The 26,897-nt window shown below is 44.0% G+C and overlaps 1 protein-coding gene across 1 annotated transcript in view; it reads left to right on the top strand.

Annotated features, from left to right (window-relative positions):
* The window catches only part of FLT1 (fms related receptor tyrosine kinase 1), a 106,271-nt gene that overhangs the window by 69,372 nt on the left and 10,002 nt on the right, over window positions 1–26,897 (top strand). The window contains 12 exon segments of the mRNA XM_068672339.1: window positions 2,996–3,142; window positions 4,925–5,056; window positions 10,240–10,346; window positions 13,449–13,587; window positions 18,154–18,258; window positions 21,480–21,593; window positions 22,384–22,472; window positions 23,994–24,153; window positions 24,573–24,670; window positions 25,238–25,360; window positions 26,269–26,352; window positions 26,354–26,390. Coding sequence (XP_068528440.1) covers window positions 2,996–3,142; window positions 4,925–5,056; window positions 10,240–10,346; window positions 13,449–13,587; window positions 18,154–18,258; window positions 21,480–21,593; window positions 22,384–22,472; window positions 23,994–24,153; window positions 24,573–24,670; window positions 25,238–25,360; window positions 26,269–26,352; window positions 26,354–26,390 — 1,335 coding nt within the window.

Raw genomic sequence — 26,897 nt, 5'->3', positions numbered from 1 at the left:
AAAAAAAAAAAAAAAAAGGTCATTAGCCTGCTCCTCCATGAAATGGTTGTGAATTGCAATGATGTGCATTACTGCTGGGTGGACATCCTGCCAGCCTGGTCTTGACTGGTGCTCGGAAGGCCACGCTGTGCAAGGACGTTGTGAAATCTCTGTGGGGCCTCCTCTGTTGGGAGGCACAGAGAAACTACTCTCTGGAAAGCAGTTCTCAGTGGCCAGATAAAGACTACTGTCACTTTTGATGTCCTCAGAGGATGGGGGAACCTCAGTGGTTTGGGGAGTTTCTCTGCCTTTTGTTGTGTAATATATTATTTAGGGAGAAAGGTGTGAATTATATTTCTTTCTTTTTTTTTTTTTTTTAAGTGTTAAAATTAAAGCTTGTATTTATATTTTTGTACTGGTTAATAAAAATAAGTGAACAAACAACATTAACAGTAACAAAGGGCAAAAAATGGACAGAACGGGAAGTATACCCCAAAATGAACAAACTTTAATGTGTTCTCCCCTCTTGCCATTGTTTGCTTTTGGAAATGGAAATCCTTCCCATACCACCCTGGGTCTGCTGTGTGTTGTGACGCCAGCGTCCCCTTCTCCCTGCTGTGACCCCTTGTCACTGCCCTGGGCCAAACTCTGCCTACCATGAAGTTCCTTGGGGCAACTGAGAGCAGAGTCTGGCCCTTGGCACCTAGCCCTGAAGCTTTGGGGCAAGCAGAGCAGGGAGACACAGCCTGCGTTTGAAACTCCCACCCCATGGCTGCGCTGCAAAACTGAGAGGAGAAAGCAGGTGGCTTGCAAACCTGACCCTCAGGTTGACAGAATCCTTGAAAAATCAGCTGATTGCAGCAGAGAAATTATTGGAAGTATGTGAATGGTGACTGGATCTGAGTTCTAAGAAAGAAAGTTTTTAATATGAAAACCCAACTTTAGTGTATGGCTATAAACAAATTAAAATTAATCACAAATAACCCATGGAATGTGTGGCTTGCCTTTGTTTGTGTCATCTTGTCCGCCTTCATTTTGGATGTCTGGGCTGGGGTGTCCATCATTTATTGCTGGTAAATGCAAAACATGGGGATCTTCTCAGCTTGTGTACGTGTGTCAAAAGTTGCCTGCTCATAGACAGGTTGTTGCGAAAAATGGGAATGTGCAAAAATCGTGGAGGGTGTCAATGAGAAGAGGGAAGTCTTCTTGTCTGTGAGGCAATTCTTGTTGATTACGTCATTGTGTAGGTATTTGGTGAAGAATTTGCTGTCCAGCTTCTCTCATGAGCATTGAATGTTGTGAGTGAGAACAGATTGTCTGCCGTGCAGTAAACAAATAATAGCATTGCCCGTGGAAATCACAGACTTACGGCTCAGAAAAGCCCCAGACTGCAGGTTCATAACTATGCTGGATTAATTTCAAGGGATAAGAGCATAGCAAAGGTAGCCCACATTAAATTGTGACAAAGCTTTTAGTTCTGCGGGGTTCATGAACACTGTGTAAGCTGGTGGTGCATAGGTGCTTAACATTTCAGGAGAGCTTTTATTCACAGCTGGTAACATAATGATTGTGAAGATGGAAATATCTTACAGACAGTCAATTTTTGTGAAAGGATAGAGTGTAATCTTCCAAACATAGTGTCAGAAATTCAGCCAGTATTATACTTGAACTTGGTGTGTTGATATCTACTGCAGTCCACAAGAAAATATCTGCAAGGGGAGTTTTTTTTTTAATTATTTTATTTTGTTTTATTCATATTTTACAATGTGTGTCTCACCATGTTAGTGACTACTAATCCTGGCAGCATCCTTGAAAGGAAAACTTGCAAATAATTCAGTTCTTGTGAGACTGGGGAATTCAAGGGAATCTGCAGTGCATCTGCATCTGTGAGATTGCTCAGGAGCTCTCTGGATTCTCCACCACTGCTTTTAAGGAAACAAAATACCAGAAAGGATCGTGTGAATGTTGCCAGTGTGACAGAGACGTGTTACCATATAATGCACATAAATGCTGCAAGTACCCTGGTCTTTGTCAGAACGCCTTTCAGCGCCATATGAAATGGGGGAAGGAGTGGTAAAGTGCTGAAAAGAGGATAAGAGAGATTTGTTGTTTTGCTTCTTTCCGGGATGACTTTGACATGATGCCTACAGAGTGTTTTTGAAATGCCCTTCTGCTCAGCCCTCGAGCAGAAGCAGTACAGATGAGCCGCGCTCCCAATATTCACTGTCACTAAATGTCATGGACGTGTTTTATTGCATTGTGTTTGCCTGGATTTTGGTAGATTAAAGTGAAACAGGAGCAGTGTCGCTATGATGCTTGGCGTGCTAGCACTCAGCTTCGGCCCCTGCCATGGGGGTTTCCAGCGTCCGTGGGCTGCCGGAGGACATGAGTACATTCCTCACCAGAGCAGCTTTGGCAGGCGAGCAGTGGTGTGGTTTGGCCAAGCCTTGGTGTGCTCAGCCAAATATGTGAGACGCAGAAGTGGAAGAATTTGTGAAGACATTGGGACACATAACAATGCTTTTGTGCTCATCGTTTCTCATTTTGGGCTGTGTGGGCTTACTGAATGCAGTTCATAATTGTGCTCTTTAAAGTAAGTAAATGATAAAATTCACATTCATGGGTATCACGGTGTACTGTGCAGTGCCATCGGCAATGCTCTGCTATAAGGGTGTCCTGCTGATTATTGGCAACTTTGATCTCGTGGTTTGCTTCTTCTGATGCTTTCATAGGAAGGTGGTGCTTTTGATAAATCAGCGTGGTTGATAATGGAACTGAGTAAATCTGTTAAGTTCAGCGTTGGGTATTTGTTGGCCATCACAAACATCCCCTGCTGAGTAACAGGAGTATTCAGCACTCATTGAATACAAACTGGAGCAGTAAATAAGATCTGTGAACAAATGACTTGATAGAACAGCCATAGCAGTCTCTAACATCAGTAAAGGGCTGGCAGGGAGGATAATTAAGCCCCCAAGGTTACAGGAATGTAAAACAGAGGTGTTATTTTGTCTCGTAGCTCAAGAGGCACCAGCCCTGCTGCGGCAGCTCATGGATCAGACGGTGAACACCAGTAATTCTGCAATGTTGGAGTGCCAGGTTCGTGGCATCCCTGAGCCCCAGATAACCTGGCTTAAAAACCATGAGGAAATACACCAAGAATCAGGTGAGAGCTCTGTATGTCTCCCCACCTTGTACAGACTTTTTGTTGTGCCCTGTGTGCTTTCAGTGACCATTTGCACTCCAAAATGTCAACCGAGCTGTAGTTGTAGACACATCAGGCCACTGTGAAGTCAGAGGGAAAAATATAGATACAAATATCTCATTTTTCATTTTAGAAGTCACCTCCAGATTATCCTATTTCTCTTCATTTACTATAGAGGGAGCCTAAAGACCAGGTGTCTTGGCCAGAGTACAGATAGGCAGGAGAAAACCAGGCTTGAGTGAGGTGTGTATGAGTACCAGGGGAAGTCTCTGGCCAGACATGCAAAGTTTGTTCTAGATTCACAGCCTAACTGCCAGGCTAATTCCATCTCTGCGGTCCCTAAAATTGAAATGTGTCTGCCTGAACCAGGGGAATCCATGTTTCATGCAGCAGAAAGGAACAGCCTCCCAGGTGGCATGCTGCTACTGCAGGAAAAAAATTGGGAGATGTTTTCTGCTGTGTCCAAATTAGCTTCAAATATCAGTTTAGGCTACACGTCCAGCTCTGATACGGAAGCAATCCTTGGAGATTTCAGGTGGAAATGAATGATGGGGGGAAAAAGGAAAACCTTTCTCATGCAAATTCATGCACATTCAAATCAGGAGCACACAATGAGATCATGTTATGGGCTCAGCAAAAATGGTTCAGGAGGTTTGGTCTGTAGAAACTTGAACCCTGTGTAGTCATAAATACCAGCATTTTAGAAAGTTTGTATTTGATGTTCTGTCTTGCCTTATTGGACATTGCTATGGCATGAGTAGAGGCAACAGAAAAACTGCGTGTTTGTCAAAGTGAGTTGCAAGCATGCACACACTTCCAACACAGTCACTGAACTTTACATACAGCCAGATTCTGTGAAGTTTTACCACGGCCGCATAGTTGTAGTGTGCATTATTCACACTGTTGTCTAGAATGGATGTTATGTGCTTAACTTGGGCGTAATGCAGCACATGAGGTTAGGATCCAGGAAGACATTTCTACAGCGTAGGTCAGAGCACTTTAGTTAGCTGCCTGGAATAGCTGGTGGGAGTGCACTTCAATGGGACTGTGGTTCGGATGGAGCCAAACACACAAGTGTGTACTTGACTGCACATTTCCTGCCTGTATCACTCCTGAAAGGCAAGCTGAGGCCAAATCTGCTGCCTGCCCCTTCCTTGCTTGCTGGAATATCACCCAGGCTGGCTTAAGGGTCAACCCAGCTGGAATAAGGGAGGTGTTGAAAATTGCAGGTAACTCCCATGGTTTAGGGTACACCTCATGGGACCTTTCCTTGCATTAGCTGTGGTCCTTCTTAGAAGGGGGCCAATGTCCCCTGCCACATGAGCAAGTGAGTTGGGGCTTGGGATTGCTCAAAGCTGGAGCTGCTTCTGCAAAGGAACTGCTCTTGTGAGTGCAGTGGTAAGCGGACAGACCACCCATTTTCTAAAACTTGGAGACATGTTGAGGAGATCGTTTGGATGAGTGTCCAACCACAGTGCTAATCAGTACACGAGATACCAACTGCTCCCAGGTTAATTCCCCTAGGCTGAGCTTTTTCACTCACACAAGTGTTTTGTAAACTCTAATTTCCAAAAGGTTCCCAAAGCTTCCAAGCATATTTGGCTCTCTTGCAGAGAACACTGCGCTGTGCAGTCTGCGGCTCAGATTTCTTTTGGGAAAAACTTGAAGCAGATATTATTACACAAGTGTCTGTTTTTGTTTATCCCCTGGCTACCACTCATTGCAAAATATTTCATTTCACAGGAATAATTTTAGGGCCCGGAAGCCGAATGTTGTTTATTGAAAGAGTAAAAGAGGAGGATGAAGGACTTTACCAGTGCATAGCCACCAACCTAAGAGGGTCTGTGGAGAGCTCAGCGTATGTCACAGTACAAGGTAAAGGTGCTTTACATGGGAAGAGCAACCTTGCCCGACTGATGTTCTTGCTCTGGCTGGAAAGGTGGGGGTATGACTTGGGGAGCTCTGAAAGCAGCAATCTGAAGGAAGTCCTAGCGAGGGAAACGTACCAGGTTGGAAAGGAAGCCTAACAGGAAATGCTAACTCAGAGAGTGTTTACACTGACCTAAAAAGAAGAATTGCTTCAACCCAACAAAGATCAGGTCAGGGTAGAAGACAGATGTAAATTTAGCATCATCAAAACAAACAAAAAACAAAATAAGGAACACCCTCCTACCCCCTCATTTTCCCATTTCAGGTTAATTCCACAAAAAGTAGAGGTCTGGGATATTTTCATTTGCTTATTTTCAATATAAAGTGAACTGCCAAATCAGACCAGATTTTAGCCTAGCAATAGCTACAAATGCATTCTAAAGGTACTTACTGTAAGAAGTAGGTATGATCTATTGATTTCTGTAGCCATTACTTGAGTTATTTTGCTATTCCTTTAAACATCCAGCATTGTTCTGCCTTCTGCCAAGCTTGACTCAGACCTGAGTCACCTCAGTGACTTCCACTAAGTAATTGTACATTGCATTAAAATAAGGTTAATTCAGTGACTTTTCAGTTTCATTGAATATCTTTCTGTTATGAGATGGGAGAAGCAGGTTGACACTCTCCATGTAAGTCAGTGCCGTGTAAGAATTTTACATAACCTGTCTTATTGATCTCATTTTTAAGTAAATAGTCCTAAGTGCATTTAGTTTCTCTTTTTAGAAGACAGTTTGATTACCACCTGGTCTCTCAGGCAGGGATTATGGCTTTGTAGCTGTTCTCATAGAATTGCTAAATGTATCTGAATGCTGCTGAGTATTTGGATAGTGCCCTACAGCAAAAGACTATTACAGCTGGTAAACCAGTATTGATTTTCTGCCATGTGTTTGTCAGCAGCCTCAGTTAATGGGTATCATTGACGATAAAATGAAGCTCTTTTAAAAGGTCAGGGATAAGAATATGTACATGTGGGCTAGCCTAACAGGTATAATCAAGGAGTTAAAAACCCCCGTCTCCTTCTGAATAATGCTAGGGTTTTAATAGGTATTGTAATCACTAAAAGAATGACTTGTCCTTAAGTGCTAGCTGTCCAATGCATCCAAGGCTAATTGATAGCTCTGGACAATGTAATTCATTATGGTATTGATTTTTGTATCATTGTATCTCGGCTATTTATTTCAGCCACACTCGTTCTGTCAGATGGCTTCTAGGAAGTCATATCTCCTTGCACATGAACCAGAGAAAATGAAGACAGAAGCCAGGAAGGCTTCTTCTCTGGTTACATGCCCTGCGGGGACCGCTGACGATGTGCTTGCGTGACTCCTACGGGAGCTCTTAGACGAGCAGGAGATGAAGTCTACCGTATTAAAATTTATAGTCTGAGACTAGATGCAAGAGAGAGAGAGATTTTCTTATCTGTTATCATCAGGGAAAATGCCTTTCCACCACCTCTCTTCCGACTGCACGAAGGGATGTCACTGGAGGAGTTTTTGCTCACTCCAGACCCGGCAGTCTTCTCCGAAGTGGAGTCCTTGTCCTCTTCTTGGGGAACACCAGCCTCCCATCAGCCTGAAGGGACAAAATCAGGGTTTTAACATGGGTCCCTCTCTAGGTTTTACCCCTTCCTTGCCTTTCTCAGCACACACACTATGCCACTGCCACAAAGCTGTCCCCCATCCCCTGGCTCTCCAGATCAAAGGCAGCAGAGCAACGCCCCACGTCGGTGGCTGTGCTGAGCAGATTGGAAGGGCAGTTTGCAAATGAGCCAGGAAGGAAGCTGTCTGCTCTTTTTATTTCCTCTGAAAAAACATTCTTATGCTCACAGATAAAACAATGCGTTATTTTTGTACCAGCCATGGATGAATGGATGGTGGAATCCAAGGGCTGTCTTTAAATAATCGCAGCCCTTGTTTGGTTTGGAAGCCGTGCTCGTAGGGCTGTCTGAGGAGACGAGGGGCTGTGTTTGTGGATATGTCAGAGCGAGCTGTCCATTTGTTCTTGGCTGAGGAGCTGAAGAGGCAGCGAATCTGAAAGAACAAGGACAAGAAATGGCTGCACGAGCAGCCAGCAGGCGGAGGGGGCTGTGTCCCTCAGACCATGGTAGCACAAGCTGCTGGACACAGAAGGGACACAGGCTGTCTCGGGCAGCTTTGCTGCACTGCTCTCAGTTGCTGCTGAAGCCATCTACTTCTCCTGGAGACCCTGGTACACTGCTCCCAGTGGGAGCCAGTGAGAGAGCTGGTGGCAGAAGTGCAACCACCTGTGTAAGGGTGCTGGTGAAAGAAGGAGCATCACACTCACCGAAATCCAGGCCTGTAACAAGCAAACGAATCCAGCAAAATGCCCTGGATTAGAGCTATTGCTTCATAACTTCACGTGATCCCTGCTGATGGGAAAGGAAAGTGTCACACTTGTGAAGCATCCACTGAACTGCTCTGACACTGTGGAAAGGGTGTTTGCTTCTCATTTAACCATCTGTTTCTGTATGTACCCACCTTTCCGACTCTGTATCTCATAAAGTTGTTGTCCTTTCTGGGCCACACTGATTCTGAAGTCATCAGGAATTTTCCATGAAGTTTATCTGGAATTCCCTTGTTTACTGAACATGGTTCAGCCTGGGTTATGTGGATGACCATAAGAGAAACATCAGGGGACACTTAAGACTCCTGATACTTCAGGGGATCTCCAAAGTGGGTTGGAAGAGAGCCCTGAAGGTATCTACTCTAATCTCCAGCTCAAACCATGATCATCATCAACTCTACCTCTAGTCAGAGATGGTTTGGGCCAAACTGCAAAAACCAACAAGGATGGAAATCATTCAGCATCTCTGAGCACCCTTCCCGGTGCTGCAGGGCTGTGACCACAAGATCATGCAGGACAAGCAGGGCAGAACCCATTAGTGTAGTGTTACGGGGCACTTCAGGTGCAGCAGAGACCTATTGGTGTTTCAGCCATTACTTTTTCCCTGCTTGACACCTGAGTGCCCTACCCTACCTGTTTTGTGTCAGATCAAGCCCTTTCCTACCCCGCTGCAAGGCGTTCAGCCAGCTCTGGCTGCCAGGCTTTAACAAGATCAGGAACCCAATGTTTATAACCCAACACAAGCCCAAATTGGGGAAGTTTGTTCTGGTTTCCTAAAGCCACTGGGGCATGTCACAGACAGGGCCTTTGCATCTCTTCACCAACTCCCACATCCAGGAGTCGTGGGGAAGCTGCTGCCTCCCACCCAGGGGCGGCTGTGTTGTGTCTCACAGGTTTCGTGAGCCCTGCCATATGGAACAGTGGCAAGAAACAAACCATCAGCCCCTCCAGGATCTGCTGAGCAAGCGTTAGAGGCTGTTATTGCCATCTGCACGGGTGCTACACAGAGGCAGGAGGAGCAGATCCCCGTGTAAAAGGGAAGCCGAATGATAGCAGATAGGCAAGCTGTCTCAGGCTGTGTCATCTTTGCCATCATTACAGCCCGTATTTAAATTAAGTCCTTTAAAAATGCTCATGCTTTTGAAAACACTCATGGTATTTTGTTGAAATAGGTACATGCACTTTCAGTTGTGTTTTCCTTCAAAAAGCTTTATTCTCAAAACTCCAGAATGGATGTGCCTGCAGAATTTCAGACACAGGGCCAGATGCATCACCTTTAGAGATTAAATATTTAGGTGTTGTGCTAGTCAAGCCACAGCTAAAGGAAGCCATTTAAGCTCTGCACAAAACTCTGCAGGTTTGCCTCAAGCCAGGTCACACTTCCCTCTCTGTTCCCTGGTGAGCCCACCAGCGAGATGTCACTTCTCCCTTCTTCGTTTGTCAGGAGCAACACCGAGCCGCCTGGGGCCTGAAAGTGCTGCCAGTGGAGTTGACAAAACCACTGTGAAATCCTGTTCAGAATTACTCCTTCTTGTCCTCTCGTTTTCTCTCTCCAGAGGGTGTATCAGAATAAGAGGCAGAGCATGATTTCTGCTTGCATTTGCTACCAGTCGGATGGCAAACATATTGTGGGAAGCGTGGTATTTTGACACGATCACAGGATTTGCAAAACAGACTGCTCCGAAAACATTTTATGAGTCCCTAAGTGGCAGTCTGAAGTGAATTTTATTTTGGCTTTTTTTTTTTTTTTTTTTAATCAGTCAGCTCTAATACTCTCCAGATTTCTAATGCTCATGTTTTCTCGCTGCTCCCTTTTCTGTTGCTGTTGTTTTTTGTTTTTCCCTTCCTGTGTTTGATTTGTTCTGGGGTTTGGAGAGCCCTCTGTGCTCCCTGCCAGCCGGGCTCTGCCAGCTCTGCTGGGCATGGCACGGGCCCTGTATTCCCCTGGGGAGCCACGGCTGTGACCGCAGGAGACCCAAGGACACGGATCCTGCTGGGTCACCATGGGATGGAGGTTTGGGCTGAGCCCTGAGCTCCTGCTCCTCCTGATCCATCCAAACCATATGAAACTTTGTGAACTCCTGCCCAGAAAGGCTCGTGGACTCCTGCCAGCCATGCCATGACCCTTTGAGCATCCCCAGTGAGGTTTTGAGTGAGGTCTGTACTGCAGGGCTCAGCAATCAGCATGAAGGGGCTCCCCCAGCTGTGCTGGAGCAGGCACAGTGCCCAGGGAGAGGCAGAAAACCCCCTGGGCAACAAAACCCAGGCAGCAGGACTGGAGCAGCACAAGCTCCTGGCATGGCTCAGGACCGAGTGTTTCCCTGCCCTCTGCTCCTCTCTTGGATGCAGACTTGGCCAGATGGGTTTCGCTGTTGTATCATGAAACTGCATGAGCAGGCCCACACACATTCTCACACAGAGAAAAAAAAAAAAAAAAAAGGCTAAAAATACCCCACAGCTGTATTTCCAACTCAAAAGGAAATGATCATCTGACAGGCCATCCCTCACCTGGTCAGCTGCATCTCCTGCACCCCTAAGAAGGGCTGACTTTTTACCAAAAAGTTTCCTGATGGATCTAGTGCCTTTTTGCTGCATTCAATACAACGGCTGTGCTGAGGAGAGCTTATTTTTCCAGTCCAAACAGCGATTAATGCTCCATTGAATAGAAGCTGGTCCTTCCTGGTATTTTATTTTCATGGCAGAGAACCACAAACCACACCTGGCTTTGCAGGTCCTTTTCTAAAATGCTTGCTGCTTGATTTTCCCAGGCACACCAGAGAGGTCGAACCTGGAGCTGATAACCCTGACCTGCACCTGTGTGGCTGCGACGCTCTTTTGGCTCCTGCTGACCCTCTTCATACGCAAGCTGAAGAGGGTAAGGCTGCGATGGGGGGGAGATCCCAGCTGTGCCTGACTCTCCATCATCTTAAAAATTTATTCCCAGGCTACTGAGGTCACTAGGAATACAAAAACTGGGATTCACTCACTGTGACTCCCAGGCTGCAGACGGATGCCCAGGGAATGACTCATGGGGCTGGGTGTGAGTAAGCAAAGCTGGGCAGGGGGCAAGACTCTCAGGCTTGCAAGTATTTGGGTGCCTGCCTCCCACCAAAGGCATCCCCATTCCTTTAAAAGCTGTGGGAGTTTGGCACATCAGCGTCTTTGAAGATGGGAGTGAGGAGGAATGACAGAAACTCACAGACCCGGTGAGGTCTGGTGTGTGCACAGTGTCTGGTACAGTTACATCACTGGTGAGATGATGTTGTAGTGAGGTTGTTTTGGCAGGGCAGTCTCTCGTACAGATACTTCTGTATCAGTGTCATAATGTTAGCTGCCCTTCTTCTCATCCAAGAGCACCCAGGATGTTTTAGTTCTCCTCTCTGCTGACAGCCCACCGTGCCACCCCTAAACCCACAGGTCAGTGCCAAAAATCCAACACTGCTGCAGTGCAGAAGGACCTCGGAGCATCTCAGGGGCACAGAGGGATATGAGGGAAAGGAGGTGCTGGGACAGGGGGTTTCAATGCAGGATAAGAGACCGGGAAGGGCCACACAAGCCTCTTTCCCCCCGTCCCACCGCCCAGCAGCACTGAGCCCTGGCTGCACCCATTGCCTGGCTGGGCAGGCACTGGGTGTCCTTTCTCAGCCCCCATGGCTGTATGTGCTCCAGCTGGCTGGGTGTGAAAAGCTGACTTCAGCCTGCAAAACCATTTCATCTCAGCCTGCCTGCATTTTAGGTTTTACATGGAGAACTTCTGTTGACTGATGGGAGTGCAGGACCAGGGCTGTAGGATAGCAGTTGTCCTTCCTGCCTCCCTATTGCTGCAAGCTTTTGTAAGAAGAAATGCATAGGAGACTTCTTGGGGGGAGAGAAAAGTAAATGTTAAAGCTGTGGAGAAACTTTATACCTGTACAGAGACAACAAAGCATTTGGGACCAGTTCTGATTTCTCATCAGTAATGGTAAAGTAATTCGTAACAGGACTGCAAAGCTGTGGGTTCAGCCCTTGGAAAAATGCAAGTTTTAAAAGTAGCAAGGAGTTACAGATTTTTTTGTTGTTGTTATTTGTTTGTTAGACTCTTGACTGAGAACAAAAATAATCCTTCTTGCTACAGAGCAAGGGATTTAAACTAGATGACAAGTGAAGGCTTTTTTCCAGACAAGCCTTTCCAACTAGCATCAGTCTGTGTTTACGGTCTTCTCTGTGTTTCTGTTACCAACTCTTAGTCTCAAGGATTTACTTCTAGAATTAGCTCTGAATTAAATTGCATATACAAATGACAAAAAAAAAAATAAAAATCTTTAGTGCTCTTTGAAAAACAGAGCATTTTCTTAAAGCCTGACTGTTACGCATACAGGGTCAAATGATATGCTTAATAGTTCATTGCCACTCAAAATGTTGTTTCCAAGCTCTGATTGTGCCAAAGGTTTGTTATTCAGTAAGTCAGAATGGAGAAACATAGGAAGTTGTCTGCACCTTCCCACTCTCCTACTGCTCTTTGAGGTGGGTCCACCTAAAATCTCTTCTAAAGTGACTGCTAGGAGCAGTCTGGCACACATCTCTATAAAAAATGCTACTTTTTGGAGCACCTCACAAGCCTCTGTTTCCATCCATATCCCACCCATCCATGTCCCATCCAGGGACAGTGGAGGGTTTGGAGCCAGGCTTTGTGCCTCCTGACTTTTCTCCAGGCATCACTGTAATCCTTCCTGGGACTGACTTTCTGGGTTCTTGGGATTGTGAAAGGCAACCAAAGCAGGAGCTGTTAGCTACTGCCATTTTAATCTAGTTATGTTTGCAACCGAAGCATACAAAGCCAGCAACATCCTTTTCAAATAAATGCCTGGAAATGCATGTATTAGGGACATATTCCCAGGCTGTAGAGGAGGAAAGCTGAAAGTCACAGAGGGCAGTCAGAGCAACAATAAAAATCCATGTAGAAATACCTGTGTGTTCGTTTATATGCTAATTTGCTGTTTCTGTGAGTTTAGGGAAAGCAGTGTGAATAATCTCGGTCAACAGATTTTCCATAACTTTGAGCTAATAGCCTGAAATTAGAGCAAACATTAGGCTTTTTTTTTTTTTTTTTTTTTTTTTCCTCTAGAAATATCAGCACTTCCTGCATCAAGTCTAATGGATTAGAGTAACAATCTCAGTGCTCTTTAAAGAAAAATACACTTCAAAGTGCAAAAGGATGGTCTGCAGAAAACTTTGAGATTAGATTCATTTTTCCTTATATTTAGAATATCATAGAATATCCTGAGTTGGAAGGGACACAGAAGGCTCGTCGAGTCCGAAATTTCTCATGTGAAGTGGATAATCCATTTATTCACTAGAAACTGAATGCCTGGAAAATTCATTTTAAGTTACGTGTTCAAATCTAGGTATTTATGAATCCCACCAATTTCCCATCATTTCAGTAAATTTGTAAGAAATGATATCAAAGTAATGAAAAATTCTAAAAATTTGTAAACAGTTTCTGAGATGTGTAACATCTAGTCTCCTGGTGACTGTTCTTGCAAAACTTCTAACCACATATGACCTATCTCTGCTGGGTATATAGAAAAAATAAACACTGGCAGTTGAGCTCCATCTGTTGCATATGGCCACTTCTTGCTTTGCACAATCATGAAGGAAAGTTATTTTTAACAGCAATGTTTAGTCATTTGAAGAAAATAATTCTCTTGTCTGTGCAGAGGGCCTGTATTATAAAGCCATATGTCAATACAGATATACATAGATTTCACTGAGGAAACTGATAAGTTACATAGGAAAAGAGAGAGGAAGGATTTTCTTTTACATAAAAAAGAAGCTTGCAATGTTGAAATAAGCCAAAGGGAGCTTAACTAAACCCTCCACTGGGCTGTGAAATGCAGCCCTGCAGGCAGAATTAACTTGGAAGCCTTGATCCAAAGAGGAAGGTACTGACAGATACTGCCGTCCTCCTTGTCATTTTGAAATACTCTTTGCTCCGTAGCCTTATTCTTCCGAGACGAAGACCAACCATTACCTGTCCATCATCATGGATCCGGACGAAGTGCCCTTGGATGAGCAATGTGAACGTCTGCCTTATGATGCCAGCAAGTGGGAGATTGCACGGGAAAGGCTGAAACTAGGTAATGTTGACATGATTCACGTTCTGTATGTGGTTTCTGAGTGAGGTGTTGGTGTACCTATAGGCGTGGAGGAGCTGGGTGTATTTTGGACATGGGGCACCATGTCCTGCAAGGTTCCATGCAAGTGTCCTGTTCCCTGACTGAATCAGAACATTTAGGACTTGCCAACTGTGACTGACTTTCCGTACCTTTGACAGTTACTGGAAATTTCTTCCCTTGTAAGCTGGTATATGCTCATCTGAGAAAAAAAAAAAAATAATGCAGAAATGGGCCGTTATAGTCTGCCCCTCCCAGTTTCTTCCTTTCCTCCTCCCTCCAGCCCACTCTCTCTGTTTTCCCTCTGTGCTGCAGATTTATAGACATTCTTGTCAGTGCACCATAAAGTGCAAGAATGTGACATACGAGTCCCTGCATAAATAAATATCCATGGAAACTTTGAACCTGCAGGCTAGCTCGCCTACGGATGCCCCACTGAAAGGCATGGGCTTGGGAGCATTCCTGGCTTGCTTAGCCCAGCCTGGGGCTGACGAGGAAAGCAGGAGGGTAGGGATCAGGTTTTCGAGCTAAGGAGTTCTTCCAGAAACCACACAGACTTCAGCAAAAGGGTCAACATTTAAAAAATCAGTGATAAACACAGGCTGTTGCTATAGTGCTGTTTGTTCCTTCAGACAAGCATCAGACTGGTCCTACAGCTGGGGATAGAAAATCCCTGCACTTCAGCAAGGAGCCACAACAGATTCCTCTTGCTCTTCAGGGATCAGGGGCTATGGGTAATTAAAACATGAGTACGGTTACCATCACACTTAATTCTCCTGCTAGAAGTCACAAGGTGACCAGATGTGGATAAGCACAGCTGAAATATACCGCTAGTCGTTTATAATTGTCGGACGCAATTCTGGGAATGCTGAGACATAACCTTGTCTTGGAGTGTCTTCAATCTTCAAATAGTTTTCTTACAATGATGGACCAAGAGCTCGCTGTGCAGACATCGTGATCTCTGTTTTATGCGATGCTATATTTCTGTGAAAATCCCATGGAAAGAATCAAGCGGAGAAGGAATGTAAACACCGAGGAAAAGCCACATCTCACAGGGCTGGTATGTAGAGTCTGGAGGTGAGGAATGATGACCAGAGAACGAGTTAAAAGTGGAAGACCTGGTGTAAACAAACAAAGAATGCTGACAATGAATGAGAACCAGATTCGGAGAAGCTGGGTATGTGCAGTATGCTAGATTAGCTCAGTGCAAGTCCTGCTTACACGGCACTTTGAATACTCGGACTTTGAATAACCTTGGCAGTCTCCAAGGATTAGTGTCTCACAAACACTGAACGTGCTTCTATGTTTTTTTTAATAGATATTTTTACTTAGAAATGCAACCCCTTCCAGCGTCAGATATGTCTGTCTGTCTCTTTCCACCTACTTATCCTCAAATATACATATTTATTGTAACTTTTGTAAAGTAAGCCTCTACTTTTAGCCCATCTCTCCTGCTACGTGGTCCTCCAGCACACACGTACAGCTCACGGGTGTGATGCAGTGCTTACACAACAGTACTCTCCCTCCAACCATAAGAGCAACAGATGTTACAGAGAACATCGTAAGGGCACCACAGAAAGCTGGATAATTAACATTCAGTGTAGATTAGCCTGACTGAGATCTAAATGTTATCCTTTTTGTTAGACAGAAAAATGCTGGTGCTATAAGTCATTTTCAGTGTGGCTGGTGACAATGCTGTAGTCCAACTTCAGTGTTGACCTATTTTGCATTTCTCACCTTGCTCTTGGGCTCAACCTCATGAGAGGTCACAAGCCACTGATGCTGTGGGGCAGGACCTGAAGGAGTATTGCGCCATGGCTCTGGTGTGAGGTCAGGCACACCAGTGGTAAATGAATCCCTGTGCCTGCCACCTCAAACTCAGGCTGCTGGCACTGGGCAGCGTGTTGGATGTAACACAAGGAAAAAAAAAAAAAAATGCTGCTGAAGAACTCAGTTAAAATGGGATGGAAATAGAAATGTCCTGATCTAAAACCCTTCGAAGGGGCTGTTCACATCAATGAGTTCTGAATTGCCCCCAGGAAACCAAAGTCAACTGGAGAAAGCTTAAGTAGAGCATTTCATTTCCTTGGTCTGGATGAAAATGCTGCATTTCATACCTGAGAGTTACTCTGAACCTGGAAAGTGTAGTTGCTTGGGGACTGCGACAAGCTAGCTGCTTAGGTGGTTGGCCATCTTAATAGCTCTGTTTAATTGCTCTGTTTAATAATTTTTAATTACTTTAATTGTCCACATAAGGGGCTTTTCCAAGGACAAGCTGTTAGGATTAGTCCTTAATGCAATCTATATATTAAACCAGAGTTTGAAAATTTAGAGCACTGAAAATTTAGAGCAGCCCTATTCTGCTCTCAAATTCAGCGTAGTACTAAACAATAGCAGAGCAACAAAGAGCAATACATCAAGTGTTATTACAGCTCCCCAGTAAATCACAGTCGTTGTTTGGAGAAGGAAGTGTTGTTTCCAGCGCTCATTCTCCTTTATGAAAGGTTAGCAGCTTTGTGTAGCTTTATGAGCTAACTGGTATGTTTTCCAAGTGGTGACTAAGTAGGTTATCTTGATGTGGGAAGTGAGTTAGCAGTGATGGAAACTGATTAAAGCTACGGTTTGAACAAAGGTATGGTGAGTTTTATAGAACTTCAAATCACAGCTTCACCTTGTACAAACCATAAACAGTCAACACACTAAGGATGAAGAACATCAGTTCACCCAGAAAACTGGGTTCTTTGTCTTAATATTGCTTCCCTGATATATCTGCTGAATGAAGAAGTGATACACAGTAACTGAAAAAGATGATGACTGGAGATCTTCAAAGACACACACCGATCCACATGTGTTTGAGTGTGAAACTCAAAGCCTTTCACAAACCAAGGCTGAGTCTGTGGGTGCTTTTCAGACATGAAGATTAAGTTCTTTATGGTTTTTGTTTGCTGATAAAAAAAAAAAAAACTTCTGCAATTCTGGGGGAAAACAAAATCCATTTTTTTGTTTTGTTTTGTGGTCTCTTTTCATCCCCCACACTGTGTATTCCCCTGCTTTGGTAACATATGCTACTTGTCTTCTACTGACAGACATACTGGGAATTGCAGTTTAGAAATGATACAAATATAAAAGGTAGTATCTATTTAGTTTAGTTGAGATCTGGCAGCAGTTCTTTTTCTCTGCTTCTGAGTGTCTGGGTGTGATTCATCTCTCGCAGCTATAGACATCGACAAGGTAGGCATTCAAGTCAGAGCCAGTCAAACAGAGCCCTTTTGAAGTGACTTTTGAAGTGATTCATCTCTTCTGGTTTAGATTTCCATCATAGAAAAAGGAAATTGTCCTGTGAAGATGGCTGTGTTACATGCACATATCCGAGAAATGAATGTGACCTCAGTGGCATATCTTGTCCTTTAGTTTTGAATGAAAAGCTGCCCTTTATTTTCTGCTCTTCTCCTCTACACTGCAAATTCAGCTGCAACATTTTGTTAGACTCCAAGGTGCCTGGATTCTGCTGAAGGTGGAGCACAAGTCCAGCCTGACATGAGTTGCTTGGATATGAAGTTCTTCACTCGCTGACAGGATAGCATCTCTCCAATCAAAACTCCACAATCTACCCAGGAAGGACAAATGTGTCCAGTCCTGTCCATGTGAGCATGGAGTCAAAGAGGAAGTCAACCATGTCTGCTTCAAACATTAACAAGTCATGAATGAGGCTGTGGAGATCATAAGATGCCCACCAAAAATAAATAAATAAATACATAAAAGTCTACAAACTTTTTTAGATGTTTGGGCTCTTAAAAAAAAAAAAAAAAAGTATGAGTATACTTGAAGTTGTACTGCTTCTGAACATGAAGGAAAAGGACACTCAGCTTCTACTGCAGGAGGACTTTGTTCATGCCCGCTGATTTCTTTCAAGGGCTTCTGGGTGCTTCTCCTGCAGTCTGTTTGGTGGCAGCATGATGACCACAGGACAAATGTCTGCCTTTTGGGCACCAGAAAGCATTGTACCCACCATGGAGCAACCAGCCCACCATTTGTCACTCCTGGTCCTCTCACTGAATCCCTCCAGGCCTCATTTTGCAAACGGAAAGGTCTCATCAATCTGCATCTCAGTGTATGTGTGAGTTTAGGCTGTGTTGTCCCCTAAGTTGTTGGGGACGTAATTAACAGTGTCACAGCCTCCTGTATGGTACAATGTGCTCAGAGAATGGAGGAGCAAACCTTCCTGATGGCAGAACTAGACTGGAAAAATAGGGTCAGAAGCCACTGTACATCCATTGAATGATTGCATTCATTTAGCATTATTTTCAATCACATCACCTATTCCTTTCAATGACTGCGTCTTCTGATTTATCTGCTTATGCTTCAAAAACAAACAAAAAAACAACCCCAAATACCTTTATGTTAGGAATATACATGTAGTGTATATATGACTCATTGTAAGAACCTTTCTTCAATTCATTATTTATTAATTAATTGACCGACAAGATTTCTTTTTTAGCAAAATGTCTCTATAATTTATTTTCTTTACAGGAAAGTCACTTGGACACGGAGCCTTTGGAAAGGTGGTACAGGCATCTGCTTTTGGAATTAAGAAATCACCAACGTGCAGAATAGTTGCTGTGAAAATGCTGAAAGGTATCTTGCTGCAAAGCTGGGCTGGAAAAAATGATGCACTATATCGTGTCTCGCTTTTGATATGATTCTACCCAAAGCAAGAGTGTGTGATGTTATCCTACCACCACTAACTCTCTGAAGCTTCCAGAATGTGTACTCCAACTTTCAGGTCCACCTAAGTTTTCCAGAAGTGGCAGAACAATGAAATTGTTCTGAAATTACACTCACAGTAAAAAATGTGATAAATTGCCACACGATATATGAGAAAGTTTCAGATGCCCTGAGAACTTGATAGCCCGATTTTAATTTATTTTTTGAAATTTTGGTTCCTCTATTCCATATGTCACGAAGAATGAAAAAGCCATTTTTGCCTGATCAGAATTGGGAATTAGATTTCCTCTGTATCCTATGTTGAACCACTATGCTATATTCACCCTGTAATGATCACAGTAAATGAACCTCAGCTGAAGCATGAAGCATCCACCTTGATGTGAAGAGGCTCGTATAGAAGCTCTCATAGTTTCCTTGGTCATTAGTTCCAACGATTAATCATCTCATTGTTAAAAACAGGTGCCTTGTGCCTAATTTACATCCGTCTGGCTTTAGCTTCTCGTTCTAACATTCTCCATTAGATTACCTAAAACACAGTAATTTTTCTACTTGAAGGCCCCTTCTATTAAGCTAAACAGATTGAGCAGTTTAAATCTCTGAGTTGCAGTGCAGGTGCATCCTCTCCGAGCCGTCTGCAGGCTCATTTCATGGTGCATAGGATGCTGACACACAGGCTGGGAAGTGAATTACCAGCGCTCTTCACACACCAGCGCTCTTCCCAAAGTGAAATCATCTTCCAGCTATTCCCTGTGATTTTATCACTGGAGCAGGAAGGACGAAGACCCTAATCGATTTAAGGGGGGCATTTGGGAAGCTAGCAAGCAGGATGATATTCGGTAGCAGCAGCCGTGGCTGAATTCCCTAACCCAGAGCCCTGGTGACATCCCTTCCTGTGCGTACAGCTTTCCCTTCTTTATATAGCTAAGGATCACGTCAGGTTGCTTAATTATTTTTGTTACTTTTTTTTTTTTTTCTTTCATTGCTCTGGGACCTTATGCTGCATTGCTTCATCCCCCTTAATCTCTGAATCCTTTTCAGTGTTGCTCTCTGCCAGCACACATCCCCTCTGTTCTGCTGGATCCCCGATGCTCTCAGACGGTTCAGCTGAGACATGGTTTGAATACAACCCTCTTAACCAGGGGCTCCCAGTTTCACAGCTGCCCACTTGCCTATCAGAGTTAGCAGATCTACATCTGTTACTTCCAGCCCTTGAATGGGCATGTTCAATAGTGCTTTCAAACCTACAGCCTGTCCCTGCAATGCTCTAACTGAAATAACATCATCGGATCATTTCTTGCTGGCAGTGACCGGACAGTTATATGCCTTGTTGGTTTTGCCCTCTTGGTACTGCTCTCAACAGGCTTGTTCTGTAGTATTACATCAAATGCTTTAGCAGGGGGTGGCACCCCAAGGAGGGAATTTTCAGCTGACAGCGTTGCAAACCTGTCTCCTCAATCGTGTTTAAAAAGCTAAGAAAAACCTTGTTGGCCGATACAAAATGAACAAATATCCTGCAGTAAGCAAGTCTAGAAAAAAAAAAATAAATAAATAAAATAAAATAAAATAAAATAAAATAAAATAAAATAAAATAAAATAAAATAAAATAAAATAAAATAAAATAAAATAAAATAAAATAAAATAAAATAAAACAAACCTTTGGTCGTTCTGCAGCATTGGGCCAATAGCTGTCTGTGTCACTGGTTTCAGAGGATGGCCTGTGACCTGGGTCATTGCCTGGCCCTGCATGACAGCTGTTTTGCCAACATGCAGACAGATGAGCCGGCAGAGTGGTCTGTCAAATTCAACATTTCTTTATTTACATCAGCAGGGTTTTTGTGCCAGCACCACAAAGGCAGCAGGGCTGCTCCTGGAATAGATGGGAGCAGATGGCAGCTGCAGGAAACCTTCATGGTGGGATTCGTGTGTGTAAGCATCCAGGGTAGAGGCTTGCATCCAAGCCAGTCACCCAAACTCCCTTTATTGTCAGTGGCAAGAAACAACATTGCCATCCCATCCTAAGGCAGATCCCTCCATGTGGGGACACCTGCACATGTTTTGTTCTGCTGACTACAAAGAGAGCTTGTGGTGACTAGGTCCTCTGTAGGCACCTTCACAACAGGCACCTGAAGTTAGGGAAGACCTGTCCCATTCCTTCTGTCCTCACTAGGTTATCCAGGAACTTTGGGGGCATTCATGAGCTTTGTTTTCACAGAATTCCCATGAGGTGGAGGAAAAGCGTCACTGCCTATACAGATAAATAGTGGGTTACTGGTTAGATGACAAGTTTTGTGGGGGGCACCAAGAAAATCTGTTTCCAATCAGATGTTGAAACCAAGCCCTCTAAGACCTAACTCCAGGCTCTTTGCACTGGACCATTCTTAACTCTTGGTGTCACTAAAGTTTTCAGTCCGTTTGGGTCTACACAAAGCAATGCTAAAACCTGCTTGGAGGGAATGAAAAGTTATGCTTTAGACTAAGTAGAAATTTTCATGTTTAGTTGTGGAATTTCTTACATCATTATTATAATTAATATTAATCTTTACTGGTAAGGATGAGATGTAGTCCCCTAACTTCAACCACGTAGAATTTGTGTGCCTGGTCTAATTTAATATTTCAGGTTTCCTGCACAATGAACAGAATCAGAGAATTATTACCAAAGGGTGGTTTATGTCTTCCCTTTACATAAATGGCTAACATTGAGGGCTGCATCAGATCCTGGAAATATTTTGCTCTTACCATTGACTCCTTGAGAGGTTAATTAATTCAAGCTAGTACATAACTATTAGATAGCTGAAGTCAGGTCAGCTGAAACCTACTTCGGATGGAGTTAATTATAGTCTTGAAATCCCTTTTTATTTTTTCTTTCATTTTTTGGCTTAAACTACAAAACTATTCATGTGAAAAATTTCTCTTGTTCTAAATATAACAGAGTCTACTGGGAGGAAGTTGACTGCCTGACTCTTTTTATGGGTTTTATTGCAAGTATGAGGATGCTGGGAAGGGAGGAATAGAAAAAGAACATTAGCACACGAAGTACCCCCAACAATGGAAGTGGAAAGTGACAAAAAGTGGTAAAGCTCACCAGGACCAATTCTTTGCCTATTCACATTGATTTTATTTTGCATTTACAGAAGGGGCCACAGCAAGTGAATACAAGGCACTGATGACTGAGCTGAAAATCCTGATCCACATTGGCCATCATCTCAATATTGTGAATTTGTTGGGAGCATGCACAAAAAATGGAGGTAAAAAATCTGCACTGCATTGAAAATGGTTTTGAATCACCTCTCAGTACCACTCAGCTGACCCTGTTGTTTTTCATCTAGAGGTCAAGTTATTAACTTGAAACATTCAAACTCATCTTGTGCTTAGTGAAAAAAAAAAAAAAAAAAAAAAAAAGAAGAGAAATAGAGATTTCTGTTCATTTAATGACATGATTAAACATTTTCCCTACTTAAACTTTCTCTTGGTGTTAACACGTGAAGTGTGAATATAGAGCCATGCTGAATAAGGAGCCACTTGTTGGCTTTCATCTCACTCACTTCAAAGCTCAAGCTCAGGTTAAACGTGATCTGGGAAGGCTGGGAGCAAGGGATATCAGCTGCTGGCCCTGAATGATGAGTCACAAGGCAACTATTGTAAAATACTTCATGATTCCTCTAAGAAAATCAAAGGGCCAGTGAGAGTAGTCATTTGTTTTAGACATGTCACCTATTTTAGCTCAACGAGCGCGTGTGGGCTGCGGGACTCCAGTCTGAACTCCGACCGACCGAAGAGGAAATGGAGGGTCCCTCAGGGCCCAGGGTCATGACCCAGCTTTCAAAAGTAGGCCCGTCCTTCGTTTTCAGAAGCAGTGCTAGTTTTTGCCAGCATGGCCAGTGTCCTTCAAGCAGCTTTCATTAGGACATGTCTTTAGTTGTCCTGGGCTCAAGCTACGCTGACATGCATAGAAGACTATTTGTCTTCTCAAAGCTTAACCCCCCATTCATTGCTTTATTCTGCTCAAAATGCACTTTTTTTTTTTTTTTTCCCCAGGGCCTCTGATGGTGATCGTTGAATACTGCAAGTACGGGAATTTATCAAACTATCTGAAGAGCAAGAGGAATTTTTTCTGCGCCAGCAAGGTGAGGAGGCAGGTGCCCGGGTAGGGCTCATCACCTCTGGCATGTCAGGGACGGAGATGTCTGCCTCTGCGCTACTCTCCTCAGCCTCTACAAAGGAGAGAATTGCTTTGGGGTGATACAATACACCTGATCTGCTTCAAACGTTTGGTGTGGGACATGTCATGCCAAGAAAGGGCTCATTGCTCCCCTGACTGTGCAAGGAGCCTGCTGTGACTAACTTGGACAGAGCCATCTACAGCGAGAGGAAGTGAATTTTATCTGCAGTGTCCCCACGTGCCCTCGCCCCTCTGCTGACAAGCCCGTTCCTTCTGAGCATGGGGTCACTTCAGAGGCTCGTGTCAGTCAGGCTGAAGGAAGTGGTTTTGCCCACTGATTTCAGCGCTGCTGGGAAAACAAACAAACGAGATAATGCCATTTAAAGCCATGTTTCAAGACACCCTAATAGTGAGAGATTTGCCAATTATCTCATTGTGTGAGGAGGGGGGGCTATCCAGAGGAAAAAAAGATTAAATTCTTGTCCTCACATCCCACAGTACTCTGAATCAAATCTACTGCCTGTTTCTCATTACAAACCTGAACCTAAACGTGCCAACTATATCCCTGCTTTTGCACGTTCAGCAAAATCCCCCAAAGGATTAAGGGATCTGAGGTGGGATTTAGGAGCCTGGATGCAGAGCTGCAGTCCTCAAAACCCCTTCTCAGCCGTGCCAAAAGCTCGGAGGCATCTCAGGACTTTTTCACAAAGGTCCTGTGAAGGCTGCGGTAGGGCATGCTCAGGAGGAACGCCCTCCAAAAGTCTATGATCCCGAGGGGGATGGAGCATGGCAAGGGAGAGGGATGGCTGTGGAAGAGCATGGCCAAGCAGCTAGGCAGCTCTCCAGGTTGTAAAGAAAAGCATTTTCCATGCAGTGTTGTATGCGTTGCATTAAACTCTCATTGAATGTTGTGTGAAAGCACTGGGTGAAAGCATTGCAGAAGAGAGATGGTCGGATCCTTCAGCAGCTGTATTCAAAGTGCCCTTGGTCCTCGCCAAGCACTGCACAGGGATGCAGAGGCAGGTGCCTTCTGTAACCTGGGATGGAAAGCTGACACTTTAATTTGGTTGGGCTGGGATGCCTGCACTGTTGGCACATCTCTCAACTCATCCCCAAAGCTCCTTGTCTGGCAAGTGGAGAAAAAATCCCCTTTCAAGATGTCCTGAGGCTGACATGAGCTTCTGCCCAGAGGGCATGTCCATCCATGGACCTTGCAAATCCTTGTCTCATCAAAGCTACTCCACCTGGGGTTCCCCAAAATGATGTGCTGGAGCTCCCAAGCTGGAGATCCCATAATTTCTGCCTAAATAGCACATCCCTGCCAGCAGCCCCCACCTGCTGCTGTGGCATTGGGCACCCATACCAAGGGGAGATGTGACCACACATGCCACAGGTGAATATCTCCTAGTGGAAATAAGAGAGAAGCACGACTCGGTTCCTCCCTCACCCCCTCCACTGCTCTGATGTTGCACTTCTCTATTTGAAGGACTCCTCTCTGCAAGGAGAGCTGATGAAGGAAAAAAAGGATATGGAGCCAGTGGAAAGCAAAAAACAAAGGCTGGCCAGCGTGACCAGCAGTGAGAGCTTTGCAAGCTCGGGGTTTCAGGAAGATAAAAGTCTGAGTGATGTGGAGGAGGACGAGGAGGGTAGGTATTAATTCCTTCCTGTCCCTACACGGTCTGTGATATTTTTACAACATACTGTGCATCCCTGAAATTTTTTTCCTCATTTATCACCCTAATAAACATCCGTGGGAGATGCTCACAGGGTCATGTCCAGAGGGTAGAAGATTTAAAAAAAGATTATTTCCAGGGTTACTAAATCTGACAGGAAAATGTGTGATTGTTTCTTCTGACTGCTCCTTATCTTTGGGGAAAACACAGCAGTGTCCAGAGCGTGGGGTATAAAGCAAACACTATTTTTGTTTGCAGTGACAGTGGGTTGACCTTCAAATGTTACTCTATGAAGACTGAAATTATGGGAGTAATAATATGAGTAAGGGAGGGGGGAAAATAACTGCCTTGTGAGCAATCTCTGTAACCAACCACATGTTCCACCCGTGCAGATGCTGACGAGCTCTACAAGTTGCCCCTGACCATGGAGGACTTGATCTCGTACAGCTTCCAGGTGGCGAGGGGCATGGAGTTCCTCTCCTCCAGAAAGGTGAGCTTTGCCCTGGGGACTTTTCCCCACAGAAGGATGGGATGCAGAGGTGAAATCATGTCTACGTTTCTGTGACACCTTCCTTGGGAGAGCTCCCAAAGGAAGAGCCGTTTTCCTCTTGGAGTTATAAATATAATGGTGTGTTTATCCAAGTCTCCCTAGTCCATAAACACGGGATCATGGTCGAAGGCACTGGGTCAAGCTCATTCATTCAGAGATGATCTTTTGTGTGTGTGGTGTTGCTTTTTTTTTTTTTTTTTTTTTTTTTTAACCCTCAATTTCAACACATGTTACATAGGAAGCCCCAGAAAAATCTGCACTTTCCCTTGAAACATCAATGTGCTTAAAAATTTATGACTTTCTGGATTGCAAATTCCTTTTTTGAAAAGAACTGTCACTGTTTACTGCAATGTCATGTCATGTAAACTATAGTTGACTTCCCTAAAAAAACTTATTAAATTGATCTCTCAAATAATAATAATTTAAAAAAGGATATGGGAGACAGTCAGGAAATTTGTGGGTAGGATTAAGGAAATGCAGCTTGATTGTGAAACTGTTTTATTATAGTGCATTCATCGTGACCTGGCAGCCAGAAACATCCTTTTATCTGAGAACAATGTAGTGAAGATCTGTGATTTTGGCCTCGCAAGAGATATTTATAAGAATCCTGATTATGTGAGAAAAGGAGATGTAAGTCAAGATGCTGTTTTATTTACCCAAATGTTTATAACATCATTTCAAACTGTCCACCAGAATGTTCTGAAGATGTTCACATTTCCTGAGCTTAAAACAGCTTGAAAGCTATCACAGTTTTATGTGAAAAAGATGCGTCATATACCCAGAAAGTATGTTTGTCCTCAAGCAAAAGGCTTAGACGTTGTAACTGGTCCACAGCTCTGCTCTGTTGATCCTTTAGACATTCTTTTGGCATTTGTCTCTTGGCTGGCTCTGCAATGTGCCACCCCTTGCTCAATAACCTGCCTTCAAGGAAACCCCTTCAAATCAAGGTTCTCCTCCTGGATGTCCCACTCAGCCACCTGCCAGCTATGCCCTCATCCACAAAAACAAAACAAAACCAACAAACAAAAAACTCTGAAGACTTTTAACACTACATATTAGCTGTGAAACATTACTCACATGACTTGAGTACTGCTCAGGATACAATAACAGACTATACTGATGGGTCTTCAAGGGTTGCTGGCACAGTGCCCCCAAATTTTCCCAAGAACATCTCCAAAACAAAATGATTTCTGACTGGCCATAGGGTCCTGTTCCCTCTCTCTAAAACACTGGCAAGAGACCTCTGTTCTGGCACATCTCCACATCCCTGTGAGGAGAAGGCCTGGTCACCTTGGTCAAAGATTTCCAGTGCCTGGCTTTTTGTGCCACACATATTTTTTAAAAACAACCTCTAACTCAGACAATCTGTTAAGAAAGTGTCTGAATGAGCGTGGGTTTATCTTGACTGCCTGTAAGGAAATCCCGCAGGCTCCTGTTTGAATAGTAATTATTTACATAACAATATATAGTTGATTCATTTATGATTAAATTCTTTCAGTCTCTGGAAATAACAGCCAGGTTTGTCCGCTTCATTCCAGGCTCGACTTCCTCTCAAGTGGATGGCTCCAGAATCCATATTTGATAAAATCTACAACACCAAAAGCGACGTGTGGTCCTATGGGGTCCTATGGGGTCTTGCTGTGGGAGATATTTTCCTTGGGTATGTTAAATCTGGAGCTGGGATTGGCCAAGGTGGCTGCCAGTAACTCAGCCATTGACTTCAATGAGATTTTGCTGTGTCTTTAATAAGGAAACACCTAAATCAAGCACAGGTGGAGAGTAGGGATTGAGGGGGGGATTGTCTGTATCACACCTCTGAGAAATGGAAATTTTAGTTCTTTGTTTTAGTTCTTTAGTTTTGTTGACCAATGAAACAAACCAGAAAAATTGGGCAAATTTTGAAGTATTTTTATTGAAAGTGGAACCCTGCAATATAGCAAGGAACCTGTGAGCTTCAGTCAGTGGTTTCACGCCCCCTGAGGTGGGTTGAAGCATTGCCTTGTGTGCAACAGTGTTCAAGATGCCCTGTGCCATGCACTTGGAGCTTCCTCCAAGGGCTTTTAATTCCGCCATGGGAGTAAAGGGGTCCCAAACCTCAAGGAGGTCTCTGCATGTCCCTGGCTGTGCTGGAGCCATCTGAGCTCTGTGGCAGCTCTGCCCCCACCGC

This window comes from Anas acuta, chromosome 1, assembly GCF_963932015.1.
Source record: "Anas acuta chromosome 1, bAnaAcu1.1, whole genome shotgun sequence".
Classification (NCBI taxonomy): Eukaryota; Metazoa; Chordata; class Aves; order Anseriformes; family Anatidae; genus Anas; species Anas acuta.
This window is presented reverse-complemented; position numbering and strand designations above follow the sequence as displayed.